This window comes from Nicotiana tabacum, chromosome 23 (genome assembly GCF_000715075.1).
Source record: "Nicotiana tabacum cultivar K326 chromosome 23, ASM71507v2, whole genome shotgun sequence".
Classification (NCBI taxonomy): Eukaryota; Viridiplantae; Streptophyta; class Magnoliopsida; order Solanales; family Solanaceae; genus Nicotiana; species Nicotiana tabacum.
Window position 1 is genome coordinate 91,435,929 of NC_134102.1, and position 15,503 is coordinate 91,451,431.

At 38.4% G+C, this 15,503-nt stretch overlaps 1 protein-coding gene across 1 annotated transcript; it reads left to right on the forward strand.

Moving 5' to 3' along the window:
- Nucleotides 1–10,688: 10,688 nt before the first annotated feature.
- Nucleotides 10,689–14,995, forward strand: LOC107761657 (aspartyl protease family protein At5g10770-like). The gene is given in 2 exon segments (NM_001324726.1): nucleotides 10,689–10,903; nucleotides 13,576–14,995. Coding segments are annotated over 2 exon segments (1,509 nt in total). The 5' UTR covers nucleotides 10,689–10,710; the 3' UTR covers nucleotides 14,892–14,995.
- Nucleotides 14,996–15,503: the final 508 nt, after the last annotated feature.

A 15,503-nucleotide genomic window follows, 5' to 3' on the forward strand; every position in this document is an offset into this window, starting at 1 on the left:
ATGGACCACTTTACTGCAGAGAAAGAAACTGCTCGAGCCCAGTTATCATCGGCCGAAACCCAACTTCAAAGAATGAATGAAAAAGGCCTAGTTCAAGCAAGAAGAATAGAGGAACTCGAGGCTCGGTTGGCCTTTGTACTTGCAAAGGCCGAATCTGATGCCAAAAAGGCAAAGGCCGATGCGGATGCACTCGTGGCCGTCTATCAGGCCGATGCTGAGGCTGCCCAGGTCCAAGCAAGAGAGGCAACCGAGACCCCTGATGCTCGAGCACATTGGGTTGCCGAACTTGCTAAGTGCCGATCTCGAAGGGAAACCCTTGAGGAGATCCATGCTCGTGGTTTTGATCTCGCTGAAGAGATAAAAAGGTCCAAAGAACTTGAAGCCGATGCTGAAGCCCTAGTTTCCGATGGCGATGATGATGACAATGATGATGATGATGGGAGTGAGAGCGGATCCGAGAACGGGGGGAGACCGATATAGAAGAGACCGCTCCTGAGGATGACCAGGAAGCTTAGTTCTTAATTTTTACGTTGTAATCAATCATGTAGACTAATTTGTATATAGACAATTTTGCCGACTTGATTCTTTTTTGTGAAAACATTCATACTTAATCAAATTTGGACTTCGTAGTCTCTATAATCGAGCGAGAACTTGAAGTGATGTAACCTTTAGGCTTATTAGTTGAGTCAATGATTCGAGCTCATTGTAATGTAGCCCGTAGGCATAATGGTCGAGTGAGTTCTTGCTCGAACTCGAAATACAAGTAGCCCGTAGGCTTAGTAGTCGAGTAAATGATTCAAATTCGATGTAATGTAGCCCGTAGGCATAATGGTTGAGTGAGTACTTGCTCGAACTCGATCTAAAAGTATCCCGTAGGCTTATTAGTCGAGTGAATGATTTGAACTCTATGTAATGTAGCCCGTAGGCATAATGCTCGAGTGAGTGCTTGCTCGAACTCGATCTAAAAGTAGCCCGTGGGCTTAATAGTTGAGTGAATGATTCGAAATCGATGTAATGTAGCCCGTAGGCGTAATGGTCGAGTGAGTGCTTGCTCAAACTCAATCTAAAAGTAGCCCGTAGGCTTAGTAGTCGAGTGAATGATTCAAACTCGATGTAATGTAGCCTGTAGGCGTAATGGTCGAGTGAGTGCTTGCTCGAACTCGATCTAAAAGTAGCCCGTAGGCTTAGTGGTCGAATTTATCTTAATTCTATTTGCGAAATAAATCTCCAAATAGAGGAATTTTTCTTGGATATAAGATGTCGGTAAAGAACTTTCTTTGCAAGTCACTGTACATGTGTTCATGTTTCACGCCTGGGTTAGGGCCAACTACGTGATCATGGTTCGTCTTGACCATTTGGCTCTTACAACCTTTCCTATTGGAACCCCGTTGTTTGCGAAATAACTTTCTTGCATCGGAACTTGATATATTTGAGGGCTAATGCCCCCCCAGTATTCGAGGTCGGTTGTAAAGAGGCCTCAGATACTGTTGTAAGTGTAGAACGATCATTGGTTGCCTCGTTAAAAACGTTGCCGAAAAACCTATTTGGGATAAAACCGGTCTAAGGAAAAAAGAGTGCAACGAGTGCTTTCAGATCTATGGCTTTGTATCGTAGGATCCATCTTAGCTCCTGCTCGGACTTCTGCAGGGGTCAGTTTTGAAATGTAAATGAATATAGAAGGGTTGTACCTTAGCAATAATATCGTTTTAGATGTGACACATTCCAATTACTTGATAGCTGTTTGCCGTTTATAATGCCGAGCTTGTAAGATCCCATTTCGACGTTCTCGAGAACCTGGTATGGTTCTTCCCATTTCGGTCCTAGTTTTCCTTCGTTCGGATTTCAGGTATTCAGGGTGACTTTTCTTAGCACTAAGTCCCCGGGCTTAAAATGGCAGAGTTTGGTTCTTCGATTATAGTATCTTTCGATTCGTTGCTTTTGGGCGGCCAATTGGACGAGAGCAGCTTCTCATTTTTCATCCGATAATTCGAGGCTAGTGTTCATAGCCTCGTTATTTGATTTTTCTGTTGTGTATCGAAATCTGGCACTGGGTTCGCTGACTTCGACTGGTATCAATGCTTCGGACCCATATACTAAGGAGAACGGGGTTGCCCCTGTACTAGATTTTGCGTTGTTCGATATGTCCAAAGGACTTCGGGTAGGATTTCTCTCCACTTTCCTTTAGAGTCGTTCAGCCTCTTCTTTAGGTTTTGAATGATAGTTTTGTTCGTTGATTCGGCCTGTCCGTTCCCACTGGGGTTGTACGGTGTTGATAATATCCTTCTTATTTTGTGATCTTCGAAGAATTTCGTCACCTTGCTGCCTACGAATTGTTTCCCGTTGTCACACACTATTTCGGAGGGTATCCCGAATAGACATACGATATGATCCCAGATAAAGTCTATAACTTCTCTCTCTTATTTTCTCGAACGCTTGCGCTTCAACCCATTTAGAGAAATAGTTAGTCATAAATAAAATGAATCTGGCTTTACCTGGGGTCGATGGAAGAGGGCCGACGATATCCATTCCTCATTTCATGAATGGCCATGGGGATAAGACTGAGTGAAATTGCTCTCCGAGTTGATGGATCATTGGCGCAAACCTTTAACATTTGTCACATTTTCGAACAAATTCCCCCGCATCTTTGCCCATATCGATCCAATAATACCTTGCTCTGATTATTTTTCGGACTAATGGATCGGCACCGGAGTGATTCCCACAAGTGCCCTCGTGCACTGCGCGTAGGATGTAATCGGTATCTCCCAGACCCAAGCATACTGCCAATGGTCCATCGAATGTCCTTCGGTATAGTGTTCCATCTGAAGCCAACGTGAATCGAGCAGCTTTAATCCGTAGGACCCTTGAATCTTTAGGATCCGATGGGAGCTTTCTGCTCTTTAAGTATTCAATATACTTATTTCTCCAATCCCAGGTTAAGCTCGTAGAGTTTATCTCGGCGTGACCTTCTTCGATCACGGACCTTGAGAGTTGAACGACAGTCCCCGATCTCAAGTCACCTTCCTCGACCGACGATCCCAAATTCGCAAGTGCATCAGCCTCACTGTTTTTCTCTCGTGGAACATGCTGTAAAGTCCATTGTTTGAAATGGTGCAAAGTGACATATAGTTTGTCCAAATACCGTTGCATTCTATATTCTCGAATTTCGAAGGTTTTGTTTACTTGGCTTACCACCAGAGAAGAGTCACAATTCGCTTCAATGACTTCTGCTCCCAAGTTTTAGCTAGCTCGAGACCTGCAATTATGGCCTCATACTCGGCCTCGTTGTTAGTCAACCTGGTAGTTTTAATAGATTGCCTAATAGTGTTACCCGTGGGTGGCTTCAAAACTATGCCAAGCCTGGACCCCTTCACGTTCGAAGCTCCGTCCGTAAAAAGGGTCCATACCCCCGATGACGTACCCGATTTCAACAGGAGTTCTTTTTTGACTTCGGGTATAAGGGTTGGCGTGAAATCGTCCATGAAGTCTGCTAAAATTTGAGACTTGATGGCCGTACGGGGTTGATACTCGATATCACAACCACTGAGTTCGACGACCCATTTAGTTAATCGGCCCGATAGTTCGGGCTTGTGCAAAATATTATGAAGCGGGTAAGTGGTTAATACGCATATGGGGTGACATTTAAAGTACGGTCTTAACTTTCTAGAGGCGCTTATCAGTGCAAGTGCCAGTTTTTTTAGGTGCGGATATCTAGTCTCAGCTTCTCCTAAGGTCCAACTTATATAATAAATGGGAAATTGCGTACCTTGTTCTTCCCAAACTAGGACACCGCTTACTGTGATTTCCAATACTGCCAAGTACAAGTATAGTTTTTCGTCTGTTTTTGGAGTGTGAAGTAGTGGTGGGCTCGATAGATATTGTTTCAGTTCCTCTAATGCCTGTTGGCATTCCGGGGTCCAAGCGAAATCGTTCTTCTTTTTAAGTAGAGAGAAAAATTTGTGACTTCGATATGATGATGTCGAAATGAATCGGCCTAAGGCTACAATCTGTCATGTTAGCATTTGTACAGCTTTCACGCTATCCATGATGGTGATGTCTTCGATGGCCTTGATTTTATCAGGGTTAATATCGATTCCCTGATTTGACACCATGAAGCCGAGGAACTTGCCTGAATCGACCCCGAAAGCACATTTCTCGGGGTTGAGCTTCATGTTGTATTTCCTCAAAATCTCGAACGTTTCTTGCAAATGGGTCAAATGGTCCTCTGCGTGCATGGACTTAACTAGCATGTCATCAATATAAACTTCCATTGATTTACCTATTTGTTCTTCGAACATTTTATTCACTAGGCGTTGGTAAGTAGCCCATGCATTTTTTAGCCCGAAGGGCATCACATTATAACAATATGTTCCATATTTGGTGACAAATGAAGTTTTTTCCTGGTCTTCCGGGCTCATCTGGATTTGATTATATCCGGAGTAGGCATCGAGAAAAGTGAGGATCTCGTGGCCGGCCGTGGCATCGATCATACGATCGATGTTGGGCAGTGGAAAAGAATCTTTGGGGCATGCTTTGTTCAAATCTTTATAGTCCACACACATTCTAAGTTTGTTCCCTTTTTTAGGCACTACAACTATATTGGCTAACCATTCGGGATATTTCACCTCCCGAATGGACCCTATCTTGAGGAGTTTGGTTACCTCGTCCTTTATGAATGAGTGCTTTACCTCGGACTGGGGTCTTCTCTTTTGCTTTACCGGTCTGAACCTAGGGTCCAAGCTTAGCCGATGTATTGTTATGTCTAGTTGGATCCCTGTTATATCCAAATGGAACCAGGCAAAGCAATCAATGTTATCGATAAGAAATTGAATAAGTTTCTACCTGAGTTCGGGGCTCAACCCTTTTCCCAGGTATACCTTCCGTTCGGGCCAGTGTTCGATTAGTGTGACTTGCTCCAGTTCCTCAATCGTTGATTTGGTGGCGTCGGAGTCATCAGGAATCATGAAGGATCGAGGGATCCTTCGATCATCATCTTCTTTGATCTTCCGGTTATCTGGTTGGGTCAAAGCCGATATCTATGATTGCTATTTGGTATCTCGCCTTTTCTGGCGAAGGCGAGGATATTGGTTTCGCTTCCTCGATGGCGAACATTTCTCTTGCGGCTGGTTGTTCTCTGTATACTGTTTTGATTCCACTCGATGTTGGGAATTTGAGGACCTGGTGTAGGGTCGAAGGTACAGCTCTCATGTTGTGGATCCATGGCCTTCCGAAAAGGGCGTTGTATCTCATGTCGCCTTCGATTACGTGAAACTTCGTTTCCCGGATGGTTCCGGCCACGTTTATTGGTAGAATTATCTCGCCTTTGGTGGTTTTACATGCCATATTGAATCCGTTTAGAACCAAGGTTGCGGGTACGATCTGACCCTGCAGGCCGAGCTGTTCTATGATCCTTAGTCTGATGATGTTAGCCGAGCTACCTGGATCAATCAACACACGCTTAATTTTAGTTTTATTCATGAGTACAGATATTACCAGTGCGTCGTTATGAGGTTGTATGACTTCTTCTGCATCTTCATCACTGAAGTACAACGTTCCCGTGGGTGTGTAATCTTGAGTTCGAGATCGCTTTTCTCTCACAATCGAAGTCTTAGTGCGCTTAAGCACTGGTCCCTGAGGGGTATCGGCGCCGCCGATGATCATGTCTATGGTTCTTCTTGTTCTATGTGCTTGCCGAAATCCATGTTTTTAAAATGGTTCTTCGCCCCATCGCTTAAAAATTCTCGAAGGTGCCCTTTGTTGAATAACCGGGCTACTTCCTTTCTTAGTTGCCTGCAATCTATCGTTCTGTGGCCATGGGTGCCATGATATTCACACATTTGATTGGGATTCCTCTGGGCAAGATCGGTATGCATGGGTCGAGGCCATTTAGTGTCTTTGATGCATCCGATAGCCGATACGATGGCGGATGCATAAATGCTGAAGTTATACTCCGATAACCGAGGTGCTTCCTTAGATCCGACAGGCCTATCGAACCTATTTCTGTTCATCAGCCCCTGGGACCCTTCACCTTTCTTATTTTGCCTGAGGTTATGTCTCGATCTATTGAATCTGTGACTTCCGTTGTACGGTTGGTATCGATCCCCGATCGGGCCTCGTTCTCGATTAGTATCCCTTCGAACAGCAGGTTCCGACCCCAATTGATCATCTTCGACTCTAATTTTTGATTGGTACCGATTGTGCACGTCGGACCACGTGATAGCTGGGTATTCGATTAGGTTATGCTTTAATCGCCGTGAAGCCGTCGAACTTCGTTCGGTCAAACCTTGAGTGAAAGCCTGAACATCCCAATCGTCTGTGACTGGTGGTAAGTCCATTCGTTCCATTCGAAAACGAGATACAAACTCCCTCAGCATCTCGTTATCCTTTTGCCTTACCCTGAAGAGGTCCGATTTCCTTGTTGCCACTTTTATGGTGCCGGCATGTGCTTTCACAAAAGAATCTGCTAACATGGCGAACGAGTCGATGGAATTTGGTGGTAGGTTGTGATACCAAACCATTGCCCCTTTCGAGAGGGTCTCTCCTAATTTTTTCAACAACACAGATTCGATTTCATCTTCTTCTAAATCATTGCCCTTGATGGCGCATGTGTAAGAAATGACGTGCTCGTTGGGATTAGTTGTTCCGTTATATTTGGAAATTTCGGGCATACGGAATTTTTTGGGGATTGGTTTTGGGGCTGCGCTCGAGGGAAAAGGTTTTTGCACGAATTTTTTCTAATCCAACCCTTTTATCAATGGTGGAACTCCCGGAATATGATTGACCCTAAAGTTGTAAGTTTCTATTTTTTTATCGTTGGCTTCGACTCACTTTGTGAGTCTTTCGAGCAATTTAGCAATTTCGGGAGTAGTCCCCGATTCTCGCTCATTTGACTTCACTATGGCTGGCTCCATTCTGTGGGTGATTTCTCGAGGTGGATTGGACTCCGGCCTGCTTTGTAGCTGGGTTTGGCTCTGCAACTGAGCTAAAGCTGCCTGTTGGGCTTGCAATATTTCGAAAATCACACGCAAGCTAACGCCGTTTTCCTCGACGTTGTGGGTATCTCGAGCTGCAGACCGAGTGCCACCATGGATGCTATTTTCGGGTTCAGCATGCAGGTTCGCCTCAATAGCTATATGCGAATTGATGTCTATTGGCTCTCCGATTCGAGCTCCAACGGTGTTTATGAGTGGTCCTTCAATACCGGGTGCCAAGTTGTTGTTTTCGTCCTGAAGACCGGCCCCGTTGTCGATTGGTGAAGCCATTTGATTGATGGTTAGTCGTAGCTAATCCGAAATTCAAGATATTTTTGGAGACAAGCGTAAAACACAATGGCGTGTCTTTTCAGATTCGTATCAAATAATCACTGTTATTCTTGGCCCCACGGTGGGTGTCAAACTGTTTACCCGAAAAATGGATAAAGTTAAATTTATACGTAGTTCCAAGGATACGTGGCGCAACTTAACACAAATTGTAAGGATAAATAGAAACGTAAATATGGATTGCAAAGAATATAAAATAGATAAGGTCGTAAAGAAAATGAATCTTAGGATTCAACAAGTAGAAACAATTTAAGAAGCCTGAAAGAACGATGCTTTACTATGGGAGAATATAGTATTTTTATTACAATGTAAGCCTGAAAAAACTTGTCTTTATAGAAATGGTAAACATGCCCTTTTATAGTGGAGGGACTTTGCTCTAAGCATAATAAAATAAACACTCAATGGAAGACCCATGATAAATTAATTTTTTCACAATTTCTGCCAAGATTCTCTCTAGTGGGATTGCAACGGCTTTTGTCGGCGAGCTCGATCTTGCTTAGAGCCCTCAATTTTGACTCGAGCTCTCGATCTTGGCTCAAGCCCGATTCTGGCTCGAGCTCTCGAATTGATTCAGGGTCAATGTTGGTTGGTCTCTGAATTATAAGCATGATAGATTTCCTCTGCATCATAGTTCGATTTGGAGTCGAGCTCGATAACGATGTCGAACTCGACATGGATCGGCCCCCGGGTTCGAGGCTTGTTTGTTCCATCTTCGGAATCTCATTTCGATCGATACACGTTCGAACTCGATCGGACGTACGAATACCGAAATCTATTTCGACCGTATGCACCGAGAATAATTAATTTTTTCTAAAAGAACAAGATTAAAAACAAAGCGAAATAAGACTGAACGAATTTTTCTCGTAAAAGACTTAGGGAACTGCATTTAGACAATGACTTCATGATTTGAGTCTTGATGTCAAGAGTAAGCGTCATCGGGATGATTTATTTGCAAACTTCAGTACGAGGAGTACGGATGGGTTCTAAAAATAAATGAACAAGCTTTTATATGAGTATATTGCAACGACCTCAACCTCTTCTTATTTTGTATTTTTTATATTTCCTTCTTTACGAACTAGAGAGTTATAAAGATGAAATACAGCACCGCGCAACGACTTCAAGTCTTTGTTATTTGAATAAAGATTGAAAGCACAAAAGATAAAGGTAAATAATTTCGAATAAATTGATTCAGAAGTTTTTGAGCCAAAAAGAAAAGATTTAAACAAGAAGTTAGGAAAAAAAAATTGGGGACTCGAAACAAGAAATTTGGTACTATGACTTCTCTTGAGGGTATTCATTAAGAGATGAACAATAGATAAGGAATAGTAAAATAAAATTTTGAATTAATTCTCGCCATTAATATTGATAAATTATTATTATTATTATTATTATTATTATTATTATTATTATTATTATTATTATTATTATTATTATTATTATTATTATTATTATTATTATTATTCAGGAATAAAAAATTCTCAGTAACTTTTTAATTCGGGATAATTTCAAAAATCGCTTCTAAAGTTTCCTTTGTAATATTCACAATCCCTAATTTTGTATTTTTTGTAACAGTCTAACTTTAATTAATAAAATTTCTAAAAAAAACGGTTGGCCCTCTAGTGACATTTTTTTTAATAAAAATAAGGTATTTAACCAAACTAGAATATATGAATTTTAAAAATCAGCCATCATATTTAATTTCTTATTAATTGTTTATGCAGTCAGGAGAGGACTAAAAAGTTATATTATTCTTAAAGAGATTCTGCATCAGATGATGAAATCTAACAAAACCAAATATTACTGACAGATTGCAATATATTTAAGAGCGAGAAAATTTAAAAATATGAGACTATAAAAACTTAAGATATATTTGTTTCTAGAAAAGAAAAAAAGCTCATTTTGATCAAAAGAGAGCAATATATTATACCAATTATTCCTATAACAATTATATGTACATGCATAATGTAGTTCTTGCTTTAATTATAAGAACGAACCTCCCCCCTCCTCCCCCCAAATCCCTTTTGTGGAAGCAAGAAAGTATCTTTAGGAAGCAACACAAGTAAGAATTGAAGCACAATCATCATATATATACATCAAAAGCTTTGAATGGGGTGATTGTCAAAACATAAGGAAAGTAAATATTACAAAGGTAGATCTTGAGAGAGGTTTCTAAAATAATTCTTTTTAATTTTTATTCATCTAATAGTTCCACTAAAAAGGAAACAAATAAAGGGTGCACCCTAACCCTCCTCCTCTACACAACAGAAAAGAAAAAAGAAAGAATGTAAGAAAGAGCAAACATGAAACAAAGACATTGAGTTGTCAGATATCTATTATTGGTTGGTGGATATATGACTTGTTCATTCTTTAGAAAAGCTTTCACATTTGTCCAACATTCCAACTGTTATTTCATTTTCTAACTAGTAATTACGGTTAATGACATTCCCAAATTCCCATAACAATTAAAGGAGGAAGTTAATATTGGATGTTAAGCGTTAAGGTTTAATTTGGTTATGTCTATGTCATACTTTATACTATAAGTGTGACCAAGGGAGGTTTGAGTTATAAATAAATTGTTTGGTTATAATTGAATTGGTTTGCTTAGTGGGAACAACCTAGTGATAGTAAAGTTTTTATTTTGGATCGTGACAAAGGACTGTTATGATCATCAAGCAAAATTCATTTTCTCTTCATTGTAATTAGCTAAGATATTCATTTTAATTAATTTCGAACGGTACAACACGCTAAAGAATAGATAAAGAGAAGTCCTTCCACATGAGTACAAAATTATAAATTGATTGTACCTATCAAGGAAACTTCATTACATAGTGTATTTTTTCTCCTACTCTAAATAATTAGTTATGTAGTCTACACGCAAGTAAAATAGCTAAAATAAGTCCTTTTGAAAATATAACATGCATATAATTTTAATTAATCAACTTCATAATGATTTAAATTAGATAATTAAATATTTAATTTCATTTTCATCTCATTAAGATCCTTGGCGTTATTAGATGCAAAATTACCTAGATTTTCCACTTTCACATACTAAACTGATTTCCTAATAAGAGAAATAACTCCACCAACCGTGGCGGAGCCACTTATAATTGGAAATTTATATTATTTAGTTAGGTATGTTGGCTCTCCTTATTTTCTTCATGTGTTTTATTTTTTTATATTTTAATACTCCTTAGTAATATTTCTAGTTCTGCGCCACTGTCCACCACCCCACCCTAGCATCACCTACCCACTCACCCTCCACCCCCCTACACCCCATCCCAGAATATAGATACAGAAAAAAATAGTTATCTAGTGGATGACGAGTAAGGTCCAAAATCTATATAATAACCATAGGATGAAAGGAGTTGTTTCCAAATCCACTTTATTGTTAGAGATGGAACATTCACTAATGTCCACTGGAAGTTACTTTTTGCTCTTCTCTTCTTCTGCGTTTCTTCTCATTTTGCTTTCATTCTCTGTGGAGAAAAGCCATGCTTTGGAAACAAGAGAAACCATTGAATCCCATTTCCACACTCTCCAACTCAGCTCTCTGCTTCCTTCCTCTTCTTGCAACCCTGCAACCAAAGGTAATTAACTCTCCTTATCCTCATAATATTTACTACTAACTCAAATAGATAACATAATTCACGTATGTAGATTTTTTTTTTTTTTTTTTTGGTGTGTGTGTGTGAATATAGTATGTTTGTCTATTTTTAATTTGTTGTACATTCCGATCACCATTTTCATTTTAATTTTAAATCTTCATCCTTGATTTTCTTTGGTGGGTGTGGTGGCCTGAGGTTGAATGAGTGGAAAAGGGGAGGGGATTATTTTGTAATTATCTATTCTATTTAACGTAACAGTTTTTCTTTTTTAGTTCAAAAATGATACTCATATCTTTTTATATTTAAAAGGACTTTAGTTCAGACTTTTCATTTTATCTTTAATTAGACACTCTTATATTACAACATGTTTAAAATTACAAGTTTAAATAATACTTTAGGTACATATTCAAAGTTTTTCTTTATTTTTAGTGATGAAATATATTTTACATAAATTATTTTTTTTCTTTTTCGTTTTGCTTGTTTGTTACTTGGTTGTGAGATTGGGGTTGGGGTTGTGGTGAGAAAAAGCAGGTCAACGAATTATTTGATAATTTGCTTTTCCAAAAGTTATAAGGTGAAAGTAACGCAATAATCCACATGATTGAACATAGCGTTTTCACTTGTTCCCTTTTGTTTTCACTATATAGAAGAACTTTAACAACAAACAAGAAAAAAAAAAATGTAACCATAATCATATATTATATGATTCGAACTAAAATTACTTTTACCCTAAGATATTACATTTTATATGATGGGGACCAAAGTTTTGCCAGTATAGATTTTTAATGGAGCGAATAAGTGTGAATTTTCTAACAAATTCACGATAGTATCGGAAAAAAGTACAAACTGATTGATAAGTTTTAAATTAAAATCCTTCTGATGTAATAACGCTTTAAAAGGATATTGCTTTCATCAGCACTAAACTTTGTACCTGCATTGCACGTTAGTTTGCAATTATTGATGATTTCATCTTCACTATTTGCTAGCTCCAGCCTGTCATGCAAGTTTCTGGAAAATTAATAATTGAATATTTTGGTAAATAAAGTAGAAAAGAGGAAGAAAGTAAAATATAATACCATAACTCACTAATGGTGAAGATTAAAATAAAAGAAGAAGAAGAAAACAATTTGGTGAAGATTTCTCCAAGCTTGCAACCTAACAACCAGTCAAATGGAATCAATATGTTTTATGATTTATTATGTGCAATTAGTCAAAGTTATCTCAACTTACTTAAACTTCTTAAAGATATTTTAAATTACTAATTGTTGTGAGTTATACTACTTTTGATGTATTTTTCAAATATATAAATTTTAATTTCAGAAAACTTGAAAAATCTATGTCCAAATTCACATAAAAAATTAAGTAATTTATTTTTAGTACTCTGAATCCCGCTACATGAAATGAAAAGGGATGTGCGCAAGGTGCACTAATATTTGTACTTGATTATTTTCGTCAATTTTCCCATTGGATGGCGGATATATGTCTATTTATTCAAAAACTTTATAAGTGGATTGATCTTCATAAATGCTAACAGCTTTTACACTGATTATACCATATATTCCAGTCAACTTAATTCCTTTTTCAAACCATAAAGGTTAGGATAGGAATAAGGAAGAGAACGAGTAGCTAGAAGTTTCTTTACCGAACTATATTGATGCGAAAGGGTGAAAATGAGGACTTATTTCCTCAGTATAATGATTTTTTTTTATATCACTAGTGTTTTAACTCGTGATAACTGGTTACTTATTATTTATTAAAGCTTACAAATTGTTTCAATTTAAAATAATTACATGCAATTACTTTTTAAGTAATATAATTATATAAATATTTTAAACTGTTAGTACACAGAACTTATAGAGTTACTCCATAAATCAAAGCAATGTTATTTAGAAAAGCTACCTACAATCATCTTTTCCCCTTAGCTTGTTTGGATGGTAGACAAGAGAAGGAAGAAAATTTGAAGAAAAGCGTTTTATTTTTTTTGTATAAGAAAATGAATAGAATAAGCAGAGAAAATAATTTCTTTCAAGACCTTGCATAATACTACAAAGCAAGAGAAAGAAAATTTCATTTACTATTATTTTCCCTTCATATCATATCTATTAATCTCTCCACCATAAACACAAAGCATTGCACTTACGAGTGAGAGACAGCTGTAGATCTAACTTTACTTTGAGACAAATGATTAGAGCTGAAAACCATTGTCTTGTCTTTAATTTATTTACCAAATGATTACTTCAAAATACTTTAATGAAGTATGACTCGGGTCTTCTAAAACTTTTAAGGGAAAATTATTGCTTATGTTACCTGACTTTTCTTTGACCACCTTTTATATTTTAATCTACTTTAGAAAAGGACTTCATTTTGGTCTTGTTAATATATAGAGGCAATAATTCCAACATAAACTTTACGCACATACTTGTTCTTTTGTTATTATTGGACATTATTTTTGAACTTTCTTTACACAAGGAAAAGATACTTCCTCCGTCTCCCTCAAAAAAATATCATTAAACATGTGGTCATAAACATTTCACAATATTTTTATGAATATAAACATATCTCATTAAGAGTAAAAGACTGACTATTTTCGAATTTAGTATATAACTTTTGATTCAAATAATTACCCTATTTCTTTTCTTAAATAATATTTTCAGGTAAAAGAAGAGGGGCATCATTGGAGGTCGTCAACAGGCAAGGCCCGTGTACCTTACTCAACCAAAAGGGAGCAAAAGCCCCAACTCTGACCGAAATCTTAGCCCACGATCAAGCCCGAGTGGACTCAATCCAAGCCCGCATCACAGACCAAAGCTACGACCTCTTCAAGAAAAAAGACAAAAAATCTTCCAACAAGAAGAAGAGCGTAAAAGACTCAAAAGCCAATCTCCCTGCACAATCCGGCCTTCCTCTCGGTACCGGAAACTACATCGTCAACGTCGGACTTGGAACTCCAAAAAAAGACCTTTCCCTCATTTTTGACACTGGTAGTGACCTCACTTGGACTCAATGCCAACCTTGTGTCAAATCCTGCTATGCTCAACAGCAACCAATTTTCGACCCATCAACTTCAAAAACATATTCCAACATTTCGTGCACTTCCGCTGCTTGTTCTAGTCTCAAATCAGCTACTGGAAACAGCCCAGGTTGTTCTTCCTCTAATTGCGTTTACGGGATTCAGTACGGTGATTCCTCATTCACAATTGGGTTTTTTGCTAAGGATAAATTAACCTTAACACAAAATGATGTGTTTGATGGGTTCATGTTCGGTTGTGGGCAAAACAACAAGGGATTATTCGGAAAAACTGCTGGATTAATCGGTTTAGGCCGCGATCCACTCTCCATTGTTCAACAAACAGCTCAGAAATTCGGAAAATACTTCTCTTACTGCCTTCCCACATCCCGGGGGTCAAATGGTCATTTAACATTCGGCAACGGTAACGGGGTAAAAGCTTCAAAAGCAGTAAAAAACGGCATCACGTTCACGCCGTTTGCTTCGTCACAAGGGACGGCATATTACTTCATTGACGTACTCGGTATTTCCGTCGGTGGAAAAGCTTTATCGATAAGTCCGATGTTGTTCCAGAACGCCGGAACGATTATAGATTCCGGTACGGTGATTACACGGTTGCCGTCGACGGCGTACGGCAGTCTGAAGTCAGCTTTCAAGCAGTTCATGTCGAAATATCCCACGGCGCCGGCTCTTTCTTTGCTGGACACTTGCTATGATTTAAGCAATTATACTTCCATTAGTATTCCGAAGATCAGCTTCAACTTCAACGGCAATGCGAATGTGGAATTGGACCCGAATGGTATTCTTATAACAAACGGTGCATCTCAGGTTTGTTTGGCTTTTGCTGGAAATGGAGATGATGATAGTATTGGGATTTTTGGGAATATACAACAACAGACATTGGAGGTAGTATATGATGTTGCTGGTGGGCAATTAGGGTTTGGTTATAAGGGATGTTCTTAAAGAACTTTGGTAAAGTTAAATTAAATTGTAATACTGCAAAAGTATTGGGAAATGTATATCCATACATTTACTATAGTTTATGAGAACAAATAATCTCAGCTACAATGTGGAGTAGCATTTGTTTTCCTTTTCCTTTCTGATATTATTTTTACTCTTATTCTCCCAATTTTTAAATTTTAAATCTGAACACATGCATATAAACAAAATATGATACTCTGAACGTGAGCGATCAAGTGCAGAACACCTAAATCTAAAGCATAACAATAAAGAGGTTTTGTAACCATTCCGGTTGCCCAGTTGGTTTGGACAGTGATCATCCAAATCTGGGATCGAATCCCCCTCACTGTCTTCTGGATTGAGCCTGTCGCACGGGACTTGACAGAAGTTGTAGCGGCAGCAGGTTTCCCCTCTTGCCAAAAAAAAAAAAGATTTTGTGATAATTTTCAAGATTGTGAAATATTCTAGAATGATACTAGAACAACAAGCTATGTAACCAGATAATTTCAGGACGTCCCAATTTCTTCGCATTTAAGGGTTAATTGCTAGATCAATTTCTTCGCATTTAAGGATTAATTGCTGGATGTAAACCACTCAATCGCAAATACCATCACC